This window comes from Stenella coeruleoalba, assembly GCF_951394435.1.
Source record: "Stenella coeruleoalba genome assembly, chromosome: 10".
NCBI classification, from domain to species: Eukaryota; Metazoa; Chordata; class Mammalia; order Artiodactyla; family Delphinidae; genus Stenella; species Stenella coeruleoalba.
The window spans coordinates 2,007,582-2,035,085 of NC_137156.1; the positions used below are offsets into that span (position 1 = coordinate 2,007,582).

The 27,504-nt window shown below is 50.5% G+C and overlaps 2 protein-coding genes across 12 annotated transcripts in view; both read left to right on the top strand.

Moving 5' to 3' along the window:
- The first annotated feature begins 3,210 nt into the window (after positions 1-3,210).
- The window catches only part of NQO2 (N-ribosyldihydronicotinamide:quinone dehydrogenase 2), a 33,836-nt gene continuing 9,542 nt past the window's right edge, over positions 3,211-27,504 (top strand). Inside the window, exons 1-8 of one of the 6 annotated variants that reach the window (XM_079935676.1) lie at positions 3,211-3,400; positions 4,493-4,635; positions 4,851-4,875; positions 6,176-6,340; positions 13,739-13,869; positions 16,224-16,337; positions 17,245-17,346; positions 18,909-19,147. In XM_079935676.1, the coding sequence (XP_079791802.1) occupies positions 6,301-6,340; positions 13,739-13,869; positions 16,224-16,337; positions 17,245-17,346; positions 18,909-19,085 (564 nt within the window). In that variant the 5' untranslated portion in view covers positions 3,211-3,400; positions 4,493-4,635; positions 4,851-4,875; positions 6,176-6,300 and the 3' untranslated portion in view covers positions 19,086-19,147. Of the gene's footprint in view, positions 3,847-4,492; positions 4,636-4,850; positions 4,876-5,799; positions 6,341-13,738; positions 13,870-16,223; positions 16,338-17,244; positions 17,347-18,908; positions 19,148-27,504 lie in introns of those variants that run through there. The other 5 variants (XM_079935673.1, XM_079935672.1, XM_079935674.1 and 2 more) reach the window with 5 other exon arrangements.
- The window catches only part of RIPK1 (receptor interacting serine/threonine kinase 1), a 41,810-nt gene continuing 33,339 nt past the window's right edge, over positions 19,034-27,504 (top strand). For 2 of the 6 annotated variants that reach the window (XM_079935663.1, XM_079935664.1), the window contains exon 1: positions 26,112-26,796. The gene's annotated coding sequence lies outside the window, so the exon portion shown is untranslated. Of the gene's footprint in view, positions 19,148-21,053; positions 26,066-26,111; positions 26,797-27,504 lie in introns of those variants that run through there. The other 4 variants (XM_079935665.1, XM_079935666.1, XM_079935662.1 and 1 more) reach the window with 4 other exon arrangements.

The following is a 27,504-nucleotide window of genomic DNA, read 5'->3' on the forward strand; positions in this document are numbered from 1 at the left end:
TGTATAAAGAACTCTTATCATTCAACAACAAACAACCCAATTAAACAATGGGCAAAGGACTTGCATAGACATTTCACCAAAGAAGGTGTACAAATGGCCAATGAGCCCAAGAAAAGATGCTCAACATCATTAGTCATCAGGGAAATGCAAAACAAAACCACAGTGAGACACCCCTTCAGACGTTAGGACCGGTATAATGATAACCAAAAAAGCGACATAACAAATGTGGGTGAGAAACGTGGAGGAATCAGTGGGAATGTAAAGCGGGGGAGCCACTGTGAAAACCAGTTGGGCAATTCCCAGATGACCCAAGTGTCCATCAACACATGAAAGGATAAACAAAATGTGGTCTATTCATAAACTGGAAGTGTACTCAGCCATAGAAAGGAATGCAGCTCTGATACATGTTACGATACGGATGAACCTTGAAAACTTTTTTTTTTTTTTTTGCGGTACGCGGGCCTCTCACTGTTGTGGCCTCTCCCGTTGCGGAGCACAGGCTCCGGACGCGCAGGCTCAGCGGCCATGGCTCACGGGCCCAGCCGCTCCGCGGCATGTGGGATCCTCCCGGACCGGGGCACGAACCCGTGTCCCCTGCATCGGCAGGCGGACTCTCAACCACTGCGCCACCAGGGAAGGCCAACCTTGAAAACATTTTGCTAAGTGAAGTAAGCCAGACACAAAAGGCCACCTATTGTATGATTCCATTTGTATGAAATATCTAGAACAGGCGAATTCATGGAGACAGAAAGGAGATTATATGTTACCAGGACCTGGGTGGACGGGGGAGTTACTGCTTAATGGTTACTGAGTTTCTGTTTGGGGTGATGAAGAATTTTTGGAAATACAACTAGTGATGTTGCATAACATTGTGAATGTAATTAATGTCACAGAATTGTGAACTTAAAGTGGTTGAAATGGCGAATCTTATACAGATTTTACTACAATAAAAAAATAACTATGTTATTGGGAAGAGTGTGTTTCCAAAAAGAAAGGGGATGCTGTTAGCAGAGGGAAAGAAAAGTCATTAAATAAAACCAAAAGTAACTACTTCTCTAGGAGAAAGTTCAGGCTACTTCGATTAGTCTTAAGGTAGCCCTCGATGTTAACTTTCATCTGAAACACAAACAGGGGGAGTTGGGGAGAAGAGGTAGTATACAGCTGGCTTAACTGCCCCCTTGCCTGGGATGCCTAAGCCTGTGCCTGCATTTCTTCACAGCAAGGGGAGCCCCTAGAGGCGATGCTTATTGCTGATGCTAAACCTATTTATCTCGTTTTAAGAGCACCACCTCCTCCTTGGACTCAGGATACAAATGCGGTTCCATCTTATTTGTTTGCAGTAAATGCCAGATTAGCACGGAGTTCTGTTATTTCCCTTTGCCGGACGGGCTCCTACTGAATCAATCACTGGCTCTTCCGCCATCCTGAAGGCCAAGGGAAGGAGGGCCGGCCAGCTGCCCTTCCCCACCGGCAACGCTCCATCCACACCTGTGATTCCTCGAGCGGCCACAAGATGGTGCTGTCGCGTGGCGGCCTTGAACCAAAGCGCGGCCCCAGGCGCTCCCTGCACCTGCTGGTTTTCAGAGGTGATGTCGCATCTTAGTCTCTCTTAGAGCTCAGCGCTTTCATTCCCACACCAAGGACTGGACGGCTCCCGGGCTGGTTCCAGCACCTGCTGCTCCACAGTTACCGGGTCCTCCCACGGGATCCACACCACCCGGAGGTCTGGCTGTTTTCCTTATAGGTCCTCGTAGCACAAAAGACGTGAACACACCCCTCCCACGGGACAACAGCGTCACTCGCCCTCCTTGTAAGGAAGCCTACCTTCAGTTATTTCAGAGCGCCTACATCTACCTTTCTTAGTTGCACTCATTTACTTTCTGAGACACAAAGATGATATGAGGACATCATCTCAGTGAGTCTTACAAGAAAGCGGGGAGAACAACCAAATTTCATCTTTGAGGACATTCTAATACATTCGGAAATGCCTCTACAACTTTTCATTCGGATAAAGGTCATTCTAAAATGAAAACGTCCCCCCGGACCTCCTGGGCTCACAAGACAAGGTGGCCTGTCTCCTGCTGGCACGAGAGCATGTCACAGCGAGGCCATGTCCTCACTTCTGAACCCAAGGAAAACATCAGCCGCAGACAGACCACCCCCTGACGCTGGTGTGCAAACAGCAGCTGCAGTTATTTTCATTAGGAACATTACACAAGCGGGAAAAATCTGCCTTCTGCTCTGTAGGGCCATCCCAGGACACCGGAAATCAAGGCAGAGCGTTTGGGGAGGGTCCTTGGGTGGGTCGCAATGGCAGGTGGGCTACCAAATTAGGTGTTACAAGCCAGAAAGTGCTGGAAAAGGGGAAAAGGAGAAAATTAACCCAAACTGCTCACCAGCACCCCTCGCCCACACATCCACAGGCTACGGTTCTGTACCTCTCTGCCTTCTAGGGGCTCTCCTTGGCCTTGAACCTTCATCCTATGTGCTCTTTACCCAGCCTCCCCAATAGAAACATCTGGCCAAACCACAGTACAACGTCACCACCAGGATGCGGTCACACACCGAACATTCCCATCACCACAAGGTCCCTCTTATAATCACACCCACCCCCCAAACCCTGGCAACCACTTATCTGTTCTCCGTTTCTAGAATTTCTCATCTCGAAAATGTTACATAAATGGAATCGTACAGGACGGACCATTTGGGGATTGGCATTTTTCGTTCATAATTCTCTGCAGACTCGCACAGGCTGCTGGGTGCATCAATAGTTCATCATTTTTATCGTTGTTATGCCGCGACCTTCAGACGTTACCCTGGACACCCGCCTGGGGGTGGAGGAGACGTGAGGCGCGGGCAGGGGCGCCCCCATCTTCCCAGCACTACAATCCCTCCAGCCACCACCGCGCGGAGCCACCGCGTCCCGCTCGAATACGAGGGCCCGGGCAGGCGCTGGGCAGAGCCCGGGGGCGGGGACAGGGCAGGGGCGGGGCGCCGAGTGCGGGGAGAGATCCTGACTGGTCGGGCTTGGGGGCGGGGCGGGGATAGGGGCCGGGCTGCGCTCGGGGGCGGGGCGTAGTCTAGGGCGAGGTGGGGCGGTGTTCGTGGGCGTGGCCAGGGCTGCGCTCGGGGCGGGGTCCCGCTGACAGACTCCCAGCGTCCGCTTCGCAAAGCGCGTCCGCCCGCCGACGTCTGCGAGTGCGTGGCCCGCGCGGCCAGAACGTGTCGTGGACGTCGGACGTTCTTCCGGAGGAAGTCCGAGTCCTGCCCTTGTCCTGGGCGCGGGCGCTGGCTGCGGTGAGCGTCTGCGCCCACCGGGGAGCGGGCTTGGGGACCCTACCCAGGGCGAGGGTCTCTGCGGGTTCCCACTCCCCGCGTGCCCGAGGCTCCTCTTCTGCAGGTACGAGGCTGGGGCACAGGGTGAGCAGGCCCTTCGCTGCCATCAGCCGCTGCCCTCCGCCCTGGACTCGGGCTGCGCCGACCCCAGTTGCGGACGGGAAGTGGGCAGCCTGGGGTCAGCGAGTGGGCGTCGCGGTGACCCGGCCTGGTTCCGGCTCGGCCTCTGCCCCGCGTACCGTCCAGTCTGTACCAGGCCCTGGAACTCAGCTTCTTTAACTTTAGTCCCTGAGATTCTCAGCCAGAGAAATTCGAGAAGAGAAACGTGTACTCAGTGTATGCTGCCTGCACGGCTATTTCTAGTTCTAGGGGGGATGGAAAGAACACAAGTGTAGGAAGAGAGAAACGGTCGCAGAGATTAGGATGAAGTAATGTACATCAAATTATCAGCCCATTTGATGTGATATATAGAGTTTAACAACCACGTGGCTCTTTTTTCCTGTTGACCTGGTAAGTGTATTAATTTCCGAGGAAGGGGAAAGTACCCCTGCTGTGCAGGGGCAGTAGGTAGGGAAGGTCAGTGGGGAAAGTGTTGGGCTAGTAGCCGACTTCTGGGGCCTCAGTTTCTTATTCTGTACAACTAGGAGAATTGACCAGAGCGGGAGTCAGAAACTCAGTGGCCTCCAGGGGCCTGGCGGGTGATGTAAATAGGTAAACTGGGCCCAGCAAAGCAAGAGGGGAATGCATGCCCTGCTGTAGGCATTAAAATTAAATGGTTTTTAACCAAACCAAAATGTCTTTGGGCCCTGGCCCTAGGGATCTCAGGATGAGGTGTTCCCTGAGTCTGGAGTGACACTGCTGACCTGTCCGAGGTGATCAGGTCCCATCACTCTCCTGCATAACATGCTCCAATGGCTTTCTTTTAGGCTCAGGGTAAAGTCTTTGCCCCTGTCCTGCAGACCCACCCATCTCTTGGACCGAATCTCCCACCACCCAGCGCTCTGTTTTAACCCCAGCTGCCTCATGCAGGCTTCCTTGAACACCTGGCTTCCACTCCCACCGCGCGCCTTACCCTCGCTCTTCCCTCTGCCTGAACCTGTCTGTGGCTGTGCCTCGACCTCTCCCCCTGCCCCTCAGTGTTTGTTTTCTCTTCTAGATTGTTGGGGTCACTGAGGAGAGTGATTGTCCCTGAGAGCCCAGGCCCCACCACACGCAGTCCTTCTGTGCCCAGAGTTCACTGCAGACCCTCCTCTTGGCAGCATCCGGAGAGAAAAATACCCATCTTCTAGAATATGGCAGGTGACTATTAGCCATGGGGGAGTTAAGCTTTTTTAAATTAAAATTTTAGTTAGAAATTGAATACCTTGTTATAAAAACTCCAGACAGCACTGAAGTGTATAAAACTTGTTTATAATGTGCACTGCTATCTGGAATTCTCTCGTTTTGTGTTTCCTTACTGTCCACTTCAGCCCCATCAAAATCTAATGCTTATCCTGTCTTTGCTTTGCCTCCAGCCTCTGGGATGACCACCAGGACATAGTAGGTGCTCAATAAATAGATATTGAGTGAATGAGCCCCAAGAGTTACAACGGTTAAAGATTCAGCACGACGCACACCCATCCCATTCTGTGACATCTCTTTATTTCAACAAAAGATGAAAACCCTTTCATTTCAGAACATACACGTTCGCGTTATTTCACACGTCGCGTTGTCCGTTAGCGTTTGTCAGCCTCGGCACTGCTGACCTCTGGGGCTAGATCGCCCTGTGTTGTGGGACCTGTCTGTACCTGTAGGATGTTTAGCAGCAGCCTTGGGCTCTGTCTCCCGTATGCCAGCCTTGCCTCCCTCTGGAAGTGACAGCCAGAAACGTCTCCAAACCTCGTGAAATAGCTCCTGGGAGGCAACACTCTCCCCAGTTCGTGTGTATCCTTTTTCCTTTTAAGTCACCAAGTAGAGTTCCTTTATGACAGATGAGTCTGAGAGGTTAAAATAAAACTGTTAATCATTAATTTCACTTGTGGGATTCAACCTTTACACTCAGCTGAATGCCCCAGAGCTGTTTGCTTCCAACTGACGTTTATATTTTCTCCTTAAGGGCCTAAAGAGAATAATATAAAACAAGAGTTTAAACATTTTGGTCTCAGACGTTCCCAGGAAAGACTTAAACAAATCCCCACAGCTGCCTTCGGTACCTAAGCTCACAGAACCTTCCGAACGAGGAAAGGACTGCTCCACAGGCTGTTGGTATTAATGACACGGCCAGGCCCTGTAATGCTGGTCTTCTTAGAGCCTCTTGCCCTCAGCCTCCCCCCCAAAAGCGGGGCTTGATGCAGGCTCTGCCTCTCCCATGAGACTAGGGATCTGATTTTTGATGTCTTAAGTGTCAGTTTTTGATGGAGGGGAAGGAAGCAGAGTGGCAGTGTCAGTGTGAGAAGTGTCAGAAGTGTCAGTGGCTGATGCCTTCCAACAAAGGGTTAGCAGAAAAGATCAGTCACGGTAGTTTCTTATGATATTAGGCAACACAGGTGAAACTTACGGAGGATAACCAAAACAGATTGGGCTTTTAAGGAACTCAGTTGTGTTACTCTTGAGGAATTGTAACTTGACTCGTTGTATATTTGTGTGTTAGCAAACTCAAGTAATGATGAACTATGACATAGTTAGATTTTTCTTAAATGCTCATTGTTTTAAACGTGTCACCCATAAAAAGCGTTGGTCTTTCTCGCTTGGCTTCAGCCATGGTGGTGCACCTACATGTTTCATTGTCGTCTTAGTCCTTGTTGCATTTTGACAAAGAGGAATTGTTCTTCAAGAGAAATGGTTTCTTGTCCGGATTTAGGTAAGAAAGTGCTCATCGTCTACGCGCACCAAGAGCCCAGGTCTTTCAACGGGTCCCTGAAGGATGTGGCGGTTGCGGAACTGAGCCGGCAGGGCTGCACCGTCACCGTTTCTGATCTCTATGCCATGGACTTTGAGCCTAGGGCCACGAGGAAAGATATCACTGGTGAGTCATGGAATAAATGCTCTGGTTTTTTAAACTTTCTTCTCTGTGTGTGTCTTCTTACTGAGGTATAATTGACATAACGTTGTATTCGTTTCAGGTGTGTAACATAAGGATGCGATGTTGGTATATGTTGCAAAATGATGACAAGTCCAGTTAACATTCGTCACCACACAATTTCACTTTTCTCCCCTCTTGATGAGAGCTTTCAAGATCCGCTCCTTCATATATGCAGCGTCCTAACTGTAGTCGCCGTGCTGTGTGTGACATCCCCATGACTCAGTCATTTGTAACTGTAAGTTTGCTCTTTCGGCTCTCTCTACCTGTATTACGCACACCCTCCAGCCCCTGCCCCAGGCAGCCACCAATCTGTTTTCTGTATTCACGAGCTCAGTTATTTTTTTGTTTTGTTTTTTAAGATTCCGCATATAAGTGAGATCATACAGTATTTGTCTTTTTCTGCCTGACTTATTTCACTTAGCATGATACCCTCCAAGTCCATCCATGTTGCTGCAAACGGCAAGGTTTCTTTCTTTGTGGCTGAATGATATTCCATTGTGTTTATATATCACCTTTTCTTCATCCATTGATGGGCATTTAGGTTGTTTTCGTATCTTGGCTGTTGTGAATAACGCTTCAGTGAACAGGGGTGCAGATATCTTCGTTTCTTTTTATGGCTGAATGATATTCCATTGTGTTTATATATCACCTTTTCTTCATCCATTGATGGGCATTTAGGTTGTTTTCGTATCTTGGCTGTTGTGAATAACGCTTCAGTGAACAGGGGTGCAGATATCTTTGTGAGTTACTGTGTCGCTTTTCTTTGGGTAGATACCCAGAAGTGGGATTGCTGGATAGTGGCTCTACTTTTAATCTTGGGGAGGAAACCTCTGCACTGTCCTCCACAGTGGCTTGCACGTCGCATTCCCACCAACAGTGCACGAGGGTCCCCTTTTTTCTACATCCTCACCCGCGCTTGTTGTCTCTTGTCTTTTTGACGATGGCCATTCTGACCGGTGTGAAGTGACATCTCACTGTGCTTTTGATTTGCATCCCTGATGATTATGATGTCGAGCATCTTTTCACGTGCCTGTTGGCCATCTGTGTGTTTTCTTCAGAAAGATGTCTGTTCAGATCCTCTGCCCATTTTTAAATCAGATTGTTTGGGGGATTTTGCCTTCTTTGTAATTTTTTTAATTATAACAAGTTTGAAAACAAAGCTTATCATTGCACATGATGGAGAGTTCTCAAGTCAAAAAGGCCTCAGGGCAAGTCCTTTCCCCCGTCCCCGGCCACCCGGTTCCTCTGCCCCCAAGGAAACCAGTGTCACCCATTACCTGTGCATCTTTCTGGAGTGAGTCTGCGCTATCTCTGGATGTACCTAAAACAATTAAGGGCAGAGTCTCCATTTTCCCTCCGCTTTTTAAAAAATGGGAACATGTTACATATGTTGTTTTCTTTTTTCCTGCTGCGGAGTCCCCCATTGTATGGAGGAGCCATGGTTTGAGTAGCTGCCACTAATGGGCATTTTTGGTTGTTTCTCACTTTTGCTGTGATAACAGAGCTGCAGCACACGGTCACGGCCATACATGTTTTCCTATCTGTGCTGGTATATCTAGAATGGAGTTGCTGGTCAGAGGGAATGTGCGTTTTGAATTTTCGTAGATAATATCAAATTGCCTTCTGTAGGTGCTGTACCAGTTTACCCCCAGCAGTGTTTGCAAGTGCTCGTTTCCTCATTTAACCAATTTTTTGATAATTGCCAGTCTGACAGGTGGAAAAATGGTCCCTGAGTACATACACAGTTTTGTATATGAATTGTAAATATATTTTTACCTATTTTTTTTTTTTTTTTTAGTTTTGACTTTACTATTGTGGCTTTTTTCATGCAGAATTTCATTTACTTTTGTTTAGTTGGCTTTTGACCTGTGTGTTTTGTGTCATGTAAACTCTAAGCTTATTTTTTAAAGGTGTTATAGTTTCTGGTATTTGACAGGTTCCACTTTTTTTTTTTTTTGCGGTACGCGGGCCTCTCACTGTTGTGGCCTCTCCCGTTGCAGAGCACAGGCTCCGGATGCGCAGCCTCAGTGGCCATGGCTCACGGGCCCAGCCGCTTCGTGGCATGTGGGATCTTCCCGGACCGGGGCACGAACCCGTGTCCCCTGCATCGGCAGGCGGACTCTCAACCACTGCGCAACCAGGGAAGCCCTCCACTTTTCAAATTTAAGTATGTTCTCTATTCAGAATTTACTTTGGTGTATGATGTGAGGTGTGGGTCGTTTTTCCCAAGTACTTACCCAGCTCTCTCATCACCATTTATTACATGATCCAGCTATTTGCCCCAATTTAAAAGGCCACCTTCATTGTGATCTGAATTCCCACATGTTTTATTCTCTTCTAAACTTTGTATTCTGCTTTTGTTTTCCTATCCATGACTCAGTACCACATGGCTTTAATTATTTTGGCAAATAATTTATTTAATATCTGATAGAGTTAGGTCACCCTCACTTGTCTTATTTTCTATTTTTTTCTGACTAGTTTTACTTTTCCATAAAATCTTTTGAATTAGCTTTCCAGATTGTCGACTGAAAAAAAAATGCACAACATGAGGGTTGTGAGTTAAGTTTCTTTTGGGGCAAAATGAGGACTATAGCCCAGGAGGCAGCCTCTCCGAGAGCTCTGAGGAACTGCTCCGAAGAGGTAGTGGGGGGAAGTCAGGATATGTGTGAGTTTGGTGAAGGGGGTGCGTGCAGTTGAGCACACAGTTCGGCAGAAGGTTGCTGCTGGTCACGAGGAGCACACGTCTCCATTAGTGACGTTAGTGCTTTTCTAGATACGAAGAGATGCAAGAATTGGGCTCATAAACTCTTCTCCGGGAAAGATCTAACTCTCTGAAGACCTGTTCTGCCAGGTTTTCCGGGAGCACGGGGCGCCTCATTCCTGATCTCCACCCTGAACCCCTTTCAGGGCGTGTTGAAGGTCAGTGGTCACAGCAGTTTGTGACTTAATCCTTGTAGAGGCAGATGGCAAGTGCTAACCTTTGGCTGGCAAGATTCAAAAGGTAACAGATGATCTTTTTTTTAACATCTTGATTGGAGTATAATTGCTTTACAATGGTGTGTTAGTTTCTGCTTTATAACGAAGTGAATCAGTTATACATATACATATGTCCCCATATCCCCTCCCTCTTGCATCTCCCTCCCACCCTCCCTATCCCACCCCTCTAGGTGGTCACAGAGCACCGAGCTGATCTCCCTGTGCTATGCGGCTGCTTCCCGCTAGCTATCTTACGTTTGGTAGTGTACATATGTCCATGCCACTCTCTCACTTTGTCACAGCTTACCCTTCCCCTCCCCGTGTCCTCAAGTCCATTCTCTTGTAGGTCTGTGTCTTTATTCCCATCTTACCCCTGGGTTCTTCATGACCTTTTTTTTCTTTTTTTTCCCTTAGATTCCATATATATATGTGTTAGCATATGGTATTTGTCCTTCTCTTTCTGACTTACTTCACTCTGTATGACAGACTCTGGGTCCATCCACCTCACTACAGATAACTCAATTTCGTTTCTTTTTATGGCTGAGTCATATTCCATTGTACATATGTGCCACATCTTTATCCATTCATCTGATGAAGGACACTAACAGATCTCTTCATTGAGGTCCCATTAAGTTTACAGACGACTCAGCCTCGTGAAGTTCTTTGTGTCCCAGTGACAGGCGTGGCTCCTCATTTGCTCGTGGGCTCTTACAGCCTTCCAGGTCTGTTTACGGGTTTTCTTCATGCAGATCTCACGTAATTCTTACTAACTGGGTTTTGCTCCTCTGTGTCAGCAGGTCCCCGGCCTTATGACACCAGGGCTGGGTCTCGTGGAAGACAGTGTTTCCATGGACTGGGGCGAGGGATGGTTCAGGCGGTGATGCGGGCCATGGGGAGCGGCTGTAAATGCAGATGAAGCTTCTCTCCCTCGCCCGCCGCTCACCTCCTGCTGTGCAGCCCAGTTACTAACAGGCCGAGGACCGGTACCAGTCCGCGGCCAGGGGGTTGGGGACCCCTGCTCCACGTGAAGAGGACTCATCTGTGTGTGCGTGTATGTGGCTGCTACTAATTTTCTTACTGTTTGTAGTTTTCAGCTGATTCTCTGGGGCTTTCCTGATACACAGTCAGATCATCTGCAAATAATGATAATTTCACCTGTGGTTTTCCAGGAATTTTAATTTTAAATTAATTACCTTTAATTTCCTTCTGTTTGCAGTTGGGTTAACAAGATCCCCAGATTTAGTATTTAGTGCTGATGGTGATAGCTGACATCCTTGTCTTTTCTTGTCTTCCCTTTTTTTAAAAAAATTTTTTTTATTGATTTATTTTTTTGGCTGCGTTGCGTCTGCGTTGCTGCGCGCGGGCTTCCTCTAGTTGCGGCGAGCGGGGGCTTCTCATTGCGGTGGCTTCTCTTGTTGCAGAGTACAGGCTCTAGGCATGCAGGCTTCTGTAGTTGCAGTGCGCAGGCTCAGTAGTTGTGGCTCGCGGGCTCTAGAGCGCAGGATCAGTAGTTGTGGAGCACGGGCTCAGTTGCTTCGCGGCATGTGGGATCTTCCCGGACCGGGGCTCGAACCTGTGTCCCCTGCATTGGCAGGCGGATTCTCAACCACTGCGCCACCAGGGGAGCCCTTCCCTTTTTAAAAAAAAACAATATTTATTTATTTTGGCTGCGCGGGGTCTTAGTTGTGGCATGTGGGATCTGATTCCCTGACCAGGGATCGAACCCGAGCCCCCTGCATTGGGAGCATGGAGTCTTACCCACTGGACCACCGGAGAGGTCCCTGTCTATTCCCTTTTAATAAACCAAACATTCTTTTCACTGAGCGAACAGCAAAGCAGGGACTGGGGAGATAGAGGATTATGTGGGGGAGCCACTGGTTTTCAGTGAATCGGGTGACACAGGCTCCTTGTATAAAGTATCTTAAATGTGGTGAACAGGTGGGCAGAGGGTGGAAACAACAAGCCCTTCACATGCCCTCCTGGTCCCACATGGCCCCCAGGGACAAGCAGGCGGAGCTTTGTGGTGTGGATCGTTGTAGGTCTTACAAATATCGACAAAATGTGTGTCTGTGTGGAGCTTAGACTCTCCAGTACAGGCGGAAGTGGGGATTTGCTTGATTCACTAGAGCTTCCGGGAGCCTCTCTATGACTGCAGGGCACTTCGCGGCACCTGCTGTAACTTACCAGTTCCCCTGTTGACTTAGGCTTACTTTGTCTCCAGCTTTCGTTTCAAGCTGAGCCAGTATGTTTCCATGGCTCTGGACTTCCTGTCTTACTAAGAAAGTCCTCTCCATCTCCTCACTTATAAAAATATTCTCATTTTCCCATGACATTTGGATACCTTTGCTTTGATATTTACTTTTATCTAGAGTACACGTGGCCCATGCACATTTTATTGTCCGTTTACCATTATCAGAAGCACCCCGTGTCCTCTGTGGGCTCCACACCCGGTGGGCGGCAGCCTGCCTGAGACACAGGCTCTCCTGCTCAGGGTCTCTGGTCGGTACAGAACCTCATGCACAGAAGGGTCCCAACAGGTGCTTTGAATGAAAATGAACCCCGGGGAGGCTGAGGGAGGAAGCAGAGCCCTGGCATGTTCTCAGCTGTGGCTGCTGAAGGGCTGGCCTCTCCTTGGGCTCCTCTGCAGGCCGCGTGCTGCAGGGGCCGCACCTGGGCCTCCCGTCGTCCCCTCTGCTGCCGTGTGGGACCCGTGGCCTTGAGCTCGGCCCTCAGCCTTCATCTCCTCTCTGGTCGGTTGGGAATTACCCAGCCTGTCGGGTTGTTACGAACATAGAAAGGTGATGCTGCAGAGCAGTGGTACGTGGGGATCCTCAGCCACTGGTGACTGTTGTTAACACTGATCAGTGCGGTTGGGTGAGTCATGATGCTTGAAGAGAACCCACTGAAGGCCTACATCAAAGTGTTAACTTGGCTCTCAGCCTAGTTGTCGAGAGTTAGGGTTAGAGGGTTAGGGTTACGGTTGGGGTCGGGTTAGGGTTAGAGGGTTAGGGTTAGAGGGTTAGGGTTGGGGGTTAGGGTTAGGGGGTCAGGGTTAGGAGTTAGAGTTAGAGGGTTAGGGTTAGGGGTTAGGGTTAGGGTTGGGGTCGGGGTTAGGGTCGGGTTAGGGTTAGAGGATTAGGGTTGAGGGTCGGGGATAGGGTTAGGGTTAGGGTTGGGGGTCAGGGTTAAGGGTTAGGGTTAGCGGGTTAGGGTTAGGGGGTTAGGGTTAGGGGGTCAGAGTTAGGGTTGGGGTCGGGGTTAGGGTTGGGTTAGGGTTAGAGGGTTAGGGTTAGAGGGTTAGGGGGTCAGGGTTAGGGTTGGGGTCGGGGTTAGGGTCGGGTTAGGGTTAGAGGGTTAGGGTTGGGGGTCGGGGATGGGTTGGGGTTAGGGTTAGGGGGTTAGGGTTGGGGGTCAGGGTTAAGGGTTAGGGTTAGAGGGTTAGGGTTGGGGGTTAGGGGTTAGGGTTGGGGTCAGGGGTTAGGGGTCAGGGTCAGGGTTTAGGGTTAGGGGTTAGGGTTGGGCTGGGGTCAGGGGTTAGGGGTTAGGGCTTTGGGGTTAGGGTCAGGAGTTAGGGTCAGGGGTTAGGGTTAGGTGCTGCAGGTTCCAGCCCAACCCCTCCCCACCCCTGCTGCTGCTGCCTGAGCCCCTCCCCTACCAGGCCTTCTCCTGAATCGCTGAGGCCACAGTGAGCTTTTCCAGAGCTGAATTGGAGCATTCACTATATACATGGGGAGCAGACCCCTGTGTGCAGGAGAAGCTTAAGCCCCTCGGCCGGGCTCACAAGCCCTGGTCCGTTCCTGCAGTCACATCACCTGCGGGCCTCCCGGCCTCTCACCGCAGGTCCTCGGCTGTGCTCCCAGTGGCCCACTCCTGGGCTGGCCAAGTTGTCCCGTCTGCGTCTTCTGCCCAGAAGGTCCCCTGCTTCTCCTGGCTGCCCGAAACTCCTACTCCATCGTCAGAACCCTGACTCATCCCCAGGGTGCGCTCCTGACCCGCCCCCGCAGAGCTGCAGCGCTTGTTACATGCGCAGAGTGAGGCCCGCTGCTTCTGGGCCGTGGGGTGTGAGGCCCGTCTGCCGTAACGTTACACCTAGCAAGCTGCGTGGTCGTGTTCTGTGTGTTACCGTGTGGTTGCTCATCCACATCTCCTACCGGACTGTGAGTCCCTTAGGAGAAGGTCAGGACATAGCTTGCTCTCTTTGCGTCCACAGTCTGACCCCAGGGCCTGGCGCGTGCTCAGGTCTCCGTGACTGCCCGGTGACCTGCCGGGGGTGGGGAGTTACGTCCAGGCAGCAGTGGCGCTGGTGGGATTGGCGGGATGGGCCGCGGCTGTCCCTGCGTGAGAACCCCTGTTCTGTTCTTCCAGGCGCCCTCTCCCGCCCCGAGTTCTTCAGCTATGGTGTGGAAGCGTACGAGGCCTGGAAGAAGAGGTCTCTGACCAGCGACATAATCGCGGAGCAGAAGAAGGTCCAGGAGGCCGACCTAGTGATGTTTCAGGTTTGGTTCCCCTCAGATTATGGTAACGAATTTGGTTTGTCCTGTGTGCAGGGTCTTTCCCGGTACTGAGTTCACGCTCCTGGCGGTGGTGCTACGATCTGCACGCTTACTTCTGTCTCGTTGGGTCCGGAGACCCAGGGAGCCCATACCACCCGTTCAGATCCTGGCCCCCAAGTAAACAGCAGGGATTTCCCTTTAGCCTGTGGGTCCCGAAACGTCTGACCCTGCAGACGGTGCTGCCTTCGTTCTCTGATCCCCAGCCCGGGAGGTGCTGGGCTGCATGGAAACCAGTTTGTCTGCGTGGGTGTTTGTCAGAGTAATTTAGGCCAGATGCAACTGCTGCCTTAAGTATCCTGGTCGTCAAGCCCCGTGGGTGGCCTCACCCCCCACCCTCACCTGGTGCGCACTCACCTTTGTCCCAGGCAGGCTTCACTGCACGAGAGCTGCCCAGGACGCTACGTACACGGCCAGCCAGGCGGGCATCATGGCAGCAGAGTAAATGTGCTTTTGGGGAGTCGTTGGGTGGATAGAAATCCAAGTCAGGCCAGGAGAGAAGGGGATTTATCGAAAGGGTCCTGATCGCTTGGGTCCCAGAAACCCGAGGACAGGCCGTGGCGGGCCTCAGGGCAGTGGCACGGGGTGTGGGGTGTCTGTTCCCTTCCCCATGGCAGCTGCTTCTCTCCGATCTGGCCGCTCTGCCTCTGCCCCACGTCACTAGATCCAGCCTCCCAGGAAGGGATCTCCTGGGTCCACATCGTCTCTGTTTTCCAACCTGCTGAGGGGCGGGACGTGGGCGGGAGAACAGGACCACCCTTGCGGTGGGCGCAGAGCCAGCTTCCAGACACAGCGCAGAAACACCCCGTAGACTACACCCGTGCACGCGGAGGCGGCAGTCCCGCGCCCGCCCCGCGTCTGCCCCGCCCGCCCCGCGTCTGCCCCGCCCGCCCCGCGTCTGCCCCGCCCGCCCCGCGTCTGCCCCGCCCGCCCCGCGTCTGCCCCGCCCGCCCCGCGTCTGCCCCGCCCGCCCCGCGTCTGCCCCGCCCGCCCCGCGTCTGCCCCGCCCGCCCCGCGTCGCCCCGCCCCGCGTCGCCCCGCCCCGCGTCGCCCCGCCCCGCGTCGCCCCGCCCCGCGTCGCCCCGCCCCGCGTCGCCCCGCCCCGCGTCTGCCCGCCCCGCGTCTGCCTCCCCGCGACCTTGACTGCGGGTGTGGTCCAAGTGCGGCCTTGCTTCCATCCTCCTCACACCCGAGTGCCCGCGGCTCCCCACCGGCACGCTGGTAGTCACGCAGGACCGTGCAGCCGTGTGACGATGCCCAGCAGTCCGGCCCCTGGTCCGAGCAGAACCCCACGCAGCTCTGTCTCCCCTTCGCTGCGGCTCCCGGCTGAGCACACGGAGCCCGAGGCTTCCCCCTCCCCCTCTCCTGTAACTGGAAGGTGAACACCTGCCGAGGCCTGTTCCTTCTGTGAGAGTCTTTCTTTACTCTGCCTCTTTTCACTTGTTTTTTCCCCACCCCACCCCTTTCCCCATACTCTGCCCAGAGCCTCTGCATATATGTTTATTTTTTTTTTGCTCAACACTGATAAAAATGTCATTCACCACGATCACTGCTACTATGACCATAGCTCACCACTCACTGAGCATTTACCCTGTTCTGAGCACTGTGATGTGTCATTGAACCCTCACCACAGTGCTGTGAATGATTTGCAAATCAGGCTAAGGAGGCCCAGAGAGGTTAAGTAACTTGCCAACGTCACACAGCAGTAGGTTGTGGAGCTGGGATTTCAGTGCCAAGTCCTGAGTTAGATTCATAGTGAAAGCACGTGAAACACGGGCTTCCTTCTAGCTTTGGTAACAGGTTATTGCACGTGTTCATCTCTTTTCATTGATATTGTTGGATATGGTGTTAGGGCTTCTAACCCTAACGGGAGTGGACTCCAGGAAGACCGTGCTGCTGGTGTGTGGAATCTGAGGATCAGACTTCTCATAACCTACCCCAGCCCGACTCCCAGATGCCGTGTCTCATCCCCAGGTGGGGAAACGGGCAAACTCTTTCCCACACCCTCCCTCTGGCCCCGTGGCTGGGGGTCAGCACCTCCCGGCCCACTCAGTCAGGGGCAAGCAGTTGGAGGCCGTCACGGGGGACGCAGAGCCACCTGTGACAGGGACCAGGACGCTGTCGGCTTTGCCCGCCCCGCCAGCCGTCACCGCCACACCGTGCGCCTAAGAGAAGGGGGAGAAGCCTCCCCATCGTGTTGGTGACATCTGCCTGCCCGGGCCAGGGAGGAGGCTCCCCTGAACCCCCAGGCAGAGGAATGCGGAAGTGACCCCAGCGCTCCCTGCCTGTTCCACTTGCAGTTCCCGCTGTACTGGTTCAGCGTGCCGGCTGTCCTGAAGGGCTGGATGGACAGGGTGCTGTGCCAGGGCTTTGCCTTCGACATCCCGGGATTCTACGACGACGGCCTCCTCAAGGTACGGCCGGATGAGGGGCGGCGTCCATCGGGGATGGAGGGGGCGTCTCACCATCGGGGATGGAGGGGGCGTCTCAGCAAGTCACTCCTAGTTTGCATTTTTTAACCAAACACTGAGCGCCAACCGTGTGTAAGGCCCCGTGTGGTTACATGGGCGAGAAAGCGTCGCTCCCGAGGTCATGGGCTTTTCTTCCAGTAAGGAACACAGAGCGTCCACGTCTGTCTGTGTGCTCAGCCAGGGTGGCCTGGGGACGGCTGCCGAGGGGCACCTGCTCCACGATGCGGGCTCATCACTGGCCACGCACCGGTTCACCTCTGAGCGTCATGTAACCACCTTGAAAACAGGATAATGCCTTGCCCCCAGGGAAGAGGTTGCGGGGAACCTGGCAGGTGCATAGGACGTGGTAGCTATGGATTTCCCACTAAAACAAATGACATTTTTAATTCTGAGATCCTCAGAAAATAAGTGCATATAAAGAAAACACTGAGTCATGAGATTCGTCTCGGACCGTGAAAAGATGCCACCCTTTGCTGAGTGGCCCCAGGAGCCGGGCACTGCGGGCGGTACCATTTGCCCTCCCAGCCGCTCCAGGGTCTGGCCTCCGCCTCATCCACTCCTCCTCTGCGTCCCTGATGCCTGCTCTCCACCACCCCCGGGACCTGTCAGCTCTGTGTGCACCCCATCCGTTCCTCTGGTTGTCCCCTGCTCTCTCCATTTGATGTAGCTGTCACCTGCAGTTGGGCTGGACGGAGATGGGAATGTGTGTCTTTCCATCAGGGAAGGGTGCAGGGGAGCTGGCCTCGGGTTTTCCCTCCCGGTCGTTAGAAACCTCTGGGCTGGAGTCACAGTGGCCTTTACTACCCTGTCCTCTGGGGTCCCACCAGAGCGTGTGCTGTGTCCTCCTCAGGGTAAACTGGCCATCCTGTCCATAACCACGGGCGGCACGGCCGACATGTACTGGAAAACTGGAGCCAACGGAGACTTCCGATACTTCCTGTGGCCCCTCCAGGTACGCCACACCCTTCCCTGAGCCGCACCTCCCCTGGCACAAGTGAGGTGTGACATAGGCCTGGAGGCCAGACCGTTCGGACTTCCCTGGGTTCAGGAAGGGACAGCCTCTGCCCTCTTTCCTGATTTACTTGGCAGCACTGGAAAGGCTGGCCAGTGAGGAAACACGTGTTATCAGGATAGCCTCTGCCATCGTTTGGTTAGAGGCCAGGCCAAACCTAGTTGGCTGGTGTGCTCTGGGGCACACAGGAGCCCCACGGTGGCCCGTGTGTGTCACGATTCGGGAGGGCAGAGCCATCCACACTCCGGCTCTGCTTCCCGAGGCAGCATCGCCTGGAACCCTGGCAAAAGGCTCCCCGGCCCGCAACCGGCAGCCTTGTGAGTGGGCATGTTTCCATGGAGCCAGCGGCTGGGCGCCTCCCCAGAGCCCACCCCGCCTCCAGGAGCCCGGGACTCAGCTCCGGGCCGCGCTCCCAGGTGGACGCTGGGCTGCCTCTGCGCCCTGGGCCCGGGGTCGGCGAGGACGGCGGTCAGCGGAAGTGCCCTGGTGAGGGGCAGAGCCAAGGAAGGGAGCTGGGGGCCCTGTCCCAGCCCCCCTGTGCTGTAGGGAACTCCTGGGAGACCCAGAGACCTGCATGGAAGCTGCCCATCTAGGTCGTTAGGGGTGTGTGTTGAGCTCGGAAGGGATCACGTAGCTAAGGGTTCGTGCGCTTTAGAAATGCAGGCGGTGGCGTGGGTCCCGGCCTCCCACCCACCTGATGGGGCAGGCCTGGACAGGGTGTGGGTTTAGGGAAGGAGTGCAGACGGAGGACAGTGATATTTCTAGAAGAACGATCTCTGAAAGGAGACGGGATAGTCGTTCCATGTAGTGATGCTCAGCTGCAGAAGCCCGAGCTTCCTCTGCAGAGGCCGAGGGGCCTCTTAGGTGCCATTAGCCAGGCCTAAATTCTTGCTTTTAAAAAATCTTCACCTTTATTTCAGTTTGCAGAAGTACATATCATAGAAAAAAGTGAGATTAGAAAATACAAAAATAGTCCCCTTAATTTCTCCCTTAAAAATAATCACTTTGAATGATTTGATGTATTTCTTTACAGCCCATATATATTTTTAAATATATACTTTTAATGATTAGGCTTATCATGTTTATCTTTTTACATAAACCGTGTGCCACAAATACTGCTTCACGTTTCTTCTTGCTGTTTACATTTAATGCATATCTTGAACAGCCTTCCATGGTGGCACATTGTAGCTAAAATAACCTCATTCTAGAATATTCCATCACATGACTTGCCATAACTTGCCTAACCAGTCAAAACCTAAACTTCAGTGTCTGACTCAACAGCAGAGATTAAAGATTAATGTCAGTTATCAGAGTAGAATTTGGAACTTGCCGCTGCCCAGCACTCTTCACCTCCCTGGTAGCGGCCGTGTCCTGAGGTTCTGGGGCAGTTCCGTTGTTTTCGATTAACTGGTAGCATGAAAGGTGTTCTGTCCCCTTTGGTGACTGAACGGATGGCGTGTGCAGGGCGGCTTCTCATCGCTCCCCTTTCTTTGCGGCTATAGCACGGCACGCTGCACTTCTGTGGATTTAAAGTCCTTGCCCCTCATATCAGTTTTGCTCCTGAATATGCATCAGAAGAAGAAAGAAAGGGGATGGTGGCCTCCTGGGCGCAGAGGCTGAAGACCATCTGGAACGAGGAGCCCATCCCCTGCTCACCCCCCTGGTACTTCGGGCAGTGACCTCGGGGCCACGCTGGGAGGTGCTGGTGTGTGTAATAAACGACGGCACAACAGAGCAGCAGGTGTGTGGGGTGATGTGACTGCGTCTCCAGGGTCCTGTAGGCCGACTCGCGGCTCCCGTCACCCGCTGGTTGTCCCGGATTCTCTCCTGACAGATGTCCGTATTCTCCCAGGCTTTCTTTTCATTTCTAATATTTTTCCATCTCCCTGTCTTCAGCCTTCACGGGTAGTGGTGTTTTTCTGTAGTTCTGGCTTGGAACTGGATTTGTTAGGTTTTGTTTTGTTTAATTCCATAACTCAACTTGAATTTCTCTTTGCATAGAAAAGTGAAGTCTGTTCACAGCTCGTGTTTGAGTGCTCTGTTTGGACTTACTTCTTCCATCTTTTTTTTTTTTTTTTTTTTTTTAACTTGCATCATGACTGTGAAGTTTTAATTGATCAGCCACTTAACATAGTTTTACAATCCCTGCGTGCCCGCGACAACGAGGTTTCCAAGCAGTAGTGAGAAGGCATCCTGTCAGTGTGTGCGAGCTCGGGGAACACGACTGACAGTAACCTCAAGGTGTGGGCACGTGTAGGTGGAGTGTCTCCCCCAAAGCAGGTTTGAGGAATTAGATCCCTTCCCCCCACCCCCTCCCCCCATCGTCACGGTCATCGTCACTGCCCAGGACAGAGCAGCTGCCTGGGGTCAGGGCCCTTCTGCTTAGTATCCCAGCCCCGCCCCCATCAGACTGTCCCAGCTTCCCGCTGGATCCCCCTCGTCACACACCTTTCACCTTCCTCTCCCCCTCCCCCGCCCCTCCACCCCCCACCATCTTCAGACCCTTTTCCATCCTCATTTTCTTTCTTCTCTTTTTCACCTAATGCATCACCTGATAGTATTTCTTTTTGTTTTGTTTTTAATATTTACTTATTTATCTTTGGTTGCACCAGGTCTTAGTTGCGGCTTGCAGGCTCCTTAGTTGTGACCTGCGAACTCTTAGTTGCGGCGTGTGGGATCTAGTTCCCTGACCAGGGATTGAACCTGGGCTCCCTGCTTTGGGAGCACGGAGTCGTGTCCACTGTGCCACCAGGGAAGCCGCCACCAGATAGTATTTCGTGTGCATCCTCTTCCTTTCATCTGAACCTTCCCTCACTCAGAGCTGTTATCCTCAAATCAGCATCTGATCTCTCAGGGTCATTTCTTTCTGACTCTTTTTTTTTTTTTTTTTTTTTTTTTTTTGCTGTACGCGGGCCTCTCACTGTTGTGGCCTCTCCCGTTACAGAGCACAGGCTCCGGACGCGCAGGCTCAGCCGCTCCGCGGCATGTGGGATCCTCCCGGACCAGGGCACGAACCCGCGTCCCCTGCATCGGCAGGCAGACTCTCAACCACTGTGCCACCGGGGAAGCCCTCTGACTCCTTTTTGACGCCACTTTCTTCAGACTTTTTCAGAACAGTCCTCAGATTCTCTTTCTTCCATCCTCCTCAGACCCTTTTTGGGGCTGTCCTCCTCAGATTCCTTCTCAGGGTCACCTCCAAAGCCATTCTTGAAAAGCAAAAACAATACCTTCTCAGCAAACTTGGGTTGGAAGAAATGTCCCCAACCTGATAGAGAGCATCTAAAAACCTACAGCTAATGTTAAACTTTTCTGATAAAATAAGGACTAGAGCAAGGATGTCCACTTCCACCACCCCTGTCCCACATCACACAGGAAGAACTAGTCAGTGCACGTACTGGAAAGGAAAAACTAAAACTGCCACTGTTTGCAGATTATATGATTGTCTACATAGAAAATTTCAAAGATCTACAGAAAAGATGGTCTAGAACTAATAAGAGAGTTTAGCAAGGTCACAAGATACAAGGTCAACCAGCAAAGGCAAACTGTATTTCTATATACGAGCAAGGTACAGTTGGAAACCAAAAGTAAAACAACATTTATGATAGAAAAATGAAATAATCTCACAAAACATGTACACCGTCTCTGTACTGAAAACTGCAAACAGCTGATAAAAAATTAGAATAGCTCTTTAAATAGAGAAACCCATCATATTCGTGGATTGGAAGAATCAGTAGTGTTAAGATGTCAATTCTCCCCATTCATCCATTGTACATCCCCTTATACATTCCCTTATACATCCGTTTAATACAGTTCCAGTCAAAATCCTAGAGAATTTCTGGTAAATATAGACAAGTTGATTCTAAAATGTACAGAGAAAGGCAGAGAAGCTAGAATAGTTAAAACAATTTTGAGAAAGCATACATTTGGCTCCACAGTGCGCAATATGAAGACCTACCCTAAAGCTACAGTAATGAACACAATGTGGCGTAGCAAAGGAATAGATACAAGGTCAACTGAAGAGGGGAGAGAGAGAGGAATAGACCCACACAAGTACAGCTAACTGATTTTTTTTAGCATTTTAAAAATTAATAGACCATTTTAAAGAACAGTTTAGATTTATAGAAAAATTGAAAGAAACTACAGTTTCCATATACCGTATGGATAGTTTCCCCTTTATTATCTTAGCATGACACATTTGTTACAATTAATGAACCAACACTGATACATTATTATTAACGAAAGTCCATAGTTCAGATGACCTTGGTTTTTACCTAATGTCTTTTCTTCTGTTCCAGCCTCCCATCCATGATACCATGTTACATTTATTTGTCATGTCTTCTTAGGCTTCTCTCACCTGTGAGATTTCTCAGAGATTCTTGGCTTTGATGACCTTGAGGGTTTTGAAGAATACTGGTCAGGTATACCCGTTGTCCCTCTACTGGAATGTGCCTTTTTTCCTCATGATTCGCCTGGAGTTATGGTTTTGGGGAGAAAGCTCACAGAGGGAAAGTGCTATTTTCATCACATCATATCAAGGACACATACTATCAATACGGTTTATGATGGTTGATGTTGAACTTGATCTGATCAGCTGGCTGAAGCAGTTGTATTGTTTCGCCCTTTCCATGCTGTGTGATTTGGAAAGAAGTCACTTTGTGGAGCCCACACTTAAAGAGTGGGAGTTATACTCCAACTCGCTTAGACTGGAATACATACATAATTTATTTGGAATTCTGCGTAGGAGATCTGTTTCCCCTCCATTTATTTATTCAGTCACTTATCTGTATCAATATGCACTCATGGATATGATTTTCTACCTTAGGTTATAATCCAGTGCTACGTTTTAAGTTATCTTGCTCATTGTCTTCCAACTTTGGCCATTGGGGACCCTTTTAGAAACAAGATCTGGTCACTAGGTGTGCTGGTTGCTATGGTACAGTGTGATTTCTTTCAGGCTCCCTTAGCTGGTAGAGCAAAGAAATGTATGTGTGCCACCAACTCACGTGTATGCATGTATGTGTAGATATTTTTATATGTAGCCATCTGTGCCTACATTGTTTTACCATCATCAACTCTGTCCCTTACATGTGGATTATTCTAGCCTCCTCCCCTTTCTAATCTGTAAATTCCCATTCTAATGACAAGAACCCTGGCTTTCACCATCCACTACTCAATTGTTCAGGTCCAGCAAACACGTATGGCAGTGTCAGAATTGTTAACGTGTGTACCGTGGGAATCGACTTTATCAATTAGAGCGTCGTCCCGTGTGCAGTTCCTTTTGCCTTTAGCCTATGGACTCCAAAGTGACTGAAGTCCCTTCCCCCTGCCCCCACCCTCCTTGGGGTGGTTGTTTCATACTTTTGTAATACAATTAGACTCCCTTGTCACAGTCTACATTTTTTCCTGGAATCTCCAGACCTCCTAAATTATTATTTTTCTAAATCGCATACATTAAAGTTCACTCTTCGTGTAGTAAAGTTTTACGGGTTTTGACAAATGTCTGGTATTATGTATCTACTATTACAGTATCATAGAATAGTTTCACTGTAATAAAATTCCCTGTGCTTCAACTATTCATCCCTCCCCTCCATCCCCACACCTCTGACCACCACTGATTTTTGTTTTTTAACCACTGATCTTTTTTTGTATGTATAGTTTGCCTTTTCCAAAATGTCATAGAATTGGAATCCAACAACATGTAGCCTTTTCAGACTGGCTTCTGTTACGGAGAAATACGCATTTAAGTTTCCTCCATGTGTTTCTGTGGCTTGAGAGCTCATTTCTTCTTATTGCTGAATAATATTGCATGTATGTACCATAGTTTATCCTTCATCTATTAAAGGACATCTTGGTTGCTTTCAGCTTTGGGCAGTTATGGACAAAGCTGCTATAAACATCCATGTTCAGGTTTTTGTGTGGACATGAGTTTTCAGTTCATTTGGGTAAATAAGTAGGAGTATAATTGATGGATCACAGGTAAGACTGTGTTTCGCTTTTTAAGAAAGTGCCGAACTTTCTTGCACAGTGGCTGCACCATTTTACATTCCTCACAGCAGTGAAAAAGCTACTTATTTTCCATATCCTCTCCAGCAATTGGTATTTTTGTGTTTTGTTTCTGATTTTAGCCATTCTAAAAGGTGTGTAGTGATGAAAATAAGTAAACAACTCATTGTTGCTTTAATTTGTAATTCCCTGATGACAAATGACGTTAAGCACCTTTTCATGTTTTTTGCCATCTGTATATTGTTTTCGGTGAGCTGTCCAGATATTTTGCCCATTTTTAATAGAGTTGTTTGTTTTTGTATTGTTGAGTTTTAAGAGTTTTTAAAGAATATTTGAATACAAATCCTCTATCAGATACGTGCTTTGCAAATATTTTCTCCCAGTATGTTGTCTCTCTTCATTCCCTTAATAGTTTCTTTCCACAGCAGAATTTTTTTTTTTTTTTTTTTTTTTTTTGTGGTACGCGGGCCTCTCACTGCCGTGGCCTCTCCCGTTGCGGAGCACAGGCTCTGGAGGCGCAGGCTCAGCGGCCATGGCTCACGGGCCCAGCCGCTCTGCGGCATGTGGGATTCTCCTGGACCAGGGCACGAACCCATGTCCCCTGCATAGGCAGGCGGACTCTCAACCACTGTGCCCCCAGGGAAGCCCCCTATTCCTTTTTAAATGCATAAACTCTCACCCTTTGAGATGGTCACAGGACACCCAATGCACTTCACTCCTGTCTCTTCTGACTGAGACTTGATAAGAGATATTACAATATTGTAAAGGCCTAATTATTTCAATTAAGAATAACTGTATTTTGGTAGAGCAATCTTTTTAGCGTCTCTCAGAAAATGAAGACCTTAAGAATCACACCTTGCAACCTAGAGATTTCATCTACTGGAGTAATTACCTCCAGAAAAACTCTCTTCAACCTTGCTGGAAAGGCCCCTATCAAGTACTGCTAAACCAACCCTTGTGCCACCAAACTACAAGGAATTGACTCTTGGATTCACATGACACACTTAAAGAAAGTGCCAAGCCCTGACTAGACCTGCACATCACCTGGTGACCTGAAAGTCAAGATTTCCCAGAATTGAAGCAGATGACATCCGATGAGACATCTTTCCCAAAATATCCATTCCAGGCCTGTTGGAGTTTGTCACCAAACCTTTGATGATGACATGCTCAGATGATCTCCAGTGTCTATGATCTTGGTAACATATGAACTTTAGATGAAAAGTGCCTCACAGTTCTCTCTGCTCCTCTTCAATACTCAAATGTAATCTCAGTAGGTTTGAAATCTGCATTTTCCCTCTGATGTGAGACTGTACACAGGAAAGGTCCTCCCTGGCACTGAGGTACAAAAAGCCACTGACACCAAAAAAACCCTCATGCTTGATCAGATGCTTTCAGAGAAAGATTTTGATCAAAAGGGGGAAATGTAAAAAACACAAACAAAAAAGAACAGAAACCTCAATGAAAGAGAGTCAGGAGGTCATAAAGGGGAAGGGGGAAGTCTCACACCCTGCAAAAATAGCAGGGACCTTTTCTTTCCTGGCAACAACTCAGCCAATGAAAAGCAATGGACTGTTGGTTTTTTTTTTTTTTTTTTTACTACATCCCTCCCAACTTCCTTTCCCCACATAAAAGTGTCCTCCTTTCCATTTTTGCTGGGAACTTGCATGCAGGTTCCCATCGTGGTAGCCCCCAAATTGCAGTTCTTTTTATAATAAACCTGTTTTTGCTGGAGAAATAGTTGGCAATTTATTTTAGATCAACAGTAGGTAGTGGTATCTCATTGGTTTTTCAAATTTACAATTTCCTAATACCCTATAATACTGAGCATCTTTTCATATACTTATTTGCAGTCTGTATGGTGAGGTGTCTGTTGAGATCTTTTGCCCATTTTCAACTGCGTTTTTCCTTTTCTTGCACTTTTAGTATATTTTGGGTAACTTTTATCAGATATGCCTTTTGCAAATATTTTTATCTTGTGGCATCTCATTCTCTTGATGTATGTATCTTTTTACAGTATATAATCACGCTGTGAATATAATTAGCTTTTTAACGTAACACTATAGCAAACATTTCCCATTTGGCTTGAGACTTCCCAGTCACCTTTGTATAGGGCTGCAAAATAAGTACCCAGTTTCTTCCTCCACAGCCCGACAGAGCAGATTATCCCCACTTTACAGGTGAAGGAGATGAGAGACTGGTAGCTACCTGCCTAAGGTTTCAGCGCTGCTGACCCGCAGAGCTCACAATCCCCTGGGTAAGCAACCCAGTGCCTCCCGAGCTGCCTGTCCCGCCTGGGAGGTTTCCGTGAGTGGTTTCTATGGCTCGGCGCACTAACTCTCTTCTCTTGGCCTCCCAATCCCGCTCTGAAACACAGCAAAGCCGCGATCCTCTGGGTTTTAAAAAGCGGCCAGGAGGCCCCGCCGGGCGCGGGGCGGGCACTCTCGTCGTCCTCCTCCGGGGCAGGAGCGGGCGCGGAGGCGGAGCGAGCAGTCCACGCCTTCCGCCAGCCAAGCTCCTTCAGTCGGCCCGCAGGCGACGTGGACACCGGACCGGCCTCCCGGAGCGCGGGGCCCGGCGACACACCCGGAGGGGAGCCGGAGCGCGCTGACGCGCTGGGTTCCACGCGGCGGACAGCAGGCCCGCGGAGCCGGGCGCGGTGAGCTGACTGCTCCGCCCCGGCGACCCCCCCCCCCGCCCCCGGGTCAGGCTCGGCTCGCACCCCAGCCCCGCGCCGGCGAGGCTGCCGGGCGTCGGAGCAACTCCGGGCTTTCCCCGCCGCCTCTTCCCTCACCCGGTCTCGGGCCTGGGGAAGTTTCCCGCGGAAGCGAAAGCGAATCCTTTCGCGAAAGCGAAAGCGAAGCGGTGGCGCAGATAGTCTCGCGGGTCGGCCTCCGACCACGGTCGGGGCTTCCGCTCCGGCGCACGGGCGGTGGGCGGGCGACGACGCTCCCGGAGGTCAGGCGGTGGGCGTGATCCGTGGCGTTCCGGGAAGTCGGGCGCAGAAGAGACGGGCTCATTTCTGGCTGGGGGTTTCGGTCTGTCCGGACAGGGCGGACACCTGCCTTGGGCGCGATAACGGCGTGAAGTAGGAACAGACTGTCGGGTGGCCACCGTTGTTTTGGGGGATGGTGGGTTTTCCTTGCTGTGCCCTTAAGCCTCAGCGGTGCCTGCTCTCGCCGCAACAGGGTTACGCAGGCGTCCCAGGCCGGGCCTCCTCCCCCGCCCTTCGGAAGGACCTTTGACTGGGGCGCTGGGGTCGCCGCGAACTGCGAAGCAGTCAGAAGTGTTTCCGCGTTGTCTTAGACGTGTGCTGGCAAGTGGGAAAGGAGGGTTAACGGCGACGAAGGGGAGGTTGCTGTCACCCTAGAAGGCGTCTTCTGTTCGGTGGTCAGTGGCGTGTGCTTTTACGAAATGTTCATAATCTCTTGAGAGTTTTTGTTTTTGTTTCTGTTTTAACATCTTTATTGGAGTATAATTGCTTTACAGTGGTGTGTTAGTTTCTGCTGTATAACAAAGTGAATCAGCTATACATATACGTATATCCCCATGTTTACTCCCTCTTGCGTCTCCCTCCCTCCCACCCTCCCTATCCCACCCCTCTAGGTGGTCACAAAGCACCGAGCTGATCTCCCTGTGCTATTCGGCTGCTTCCCACTAGCTATCTATTTTACGTTTGGTAGTGTGTATATATGTCCATGCCACTCTCTCACTTCGTCCCAGCTTACCCTTCTCCCTCCCTGTGTCCTGAAGTCCATTCTCTAGTCTGCGTCTTTATTCCTGCCCTGCCCCTAGGTTCTTCAGAACCTTTTTTTTTTTTTTTTTAGATTCCATATATATGTGTTAGCATACGGTGTTTGTTTTTCTCTTTCTGACTTCTCTCAGTATGACAGACTCTAGGTCCATCCACCTCACTACAAATAACAATTTTGTTCCTTTTTATGGCTGAGTAATATTCCATTGTATATATGTGCCACATCTTCTTTATCCATTCATCTGTCAAGGGATACTTAGGTTGCTTCCATGTCCTGACTACACACATACATTTCTATTCTTCGTTAGGCTTGTTCTTGGTTTCTTGAGAGTTTTGTAGAGGAT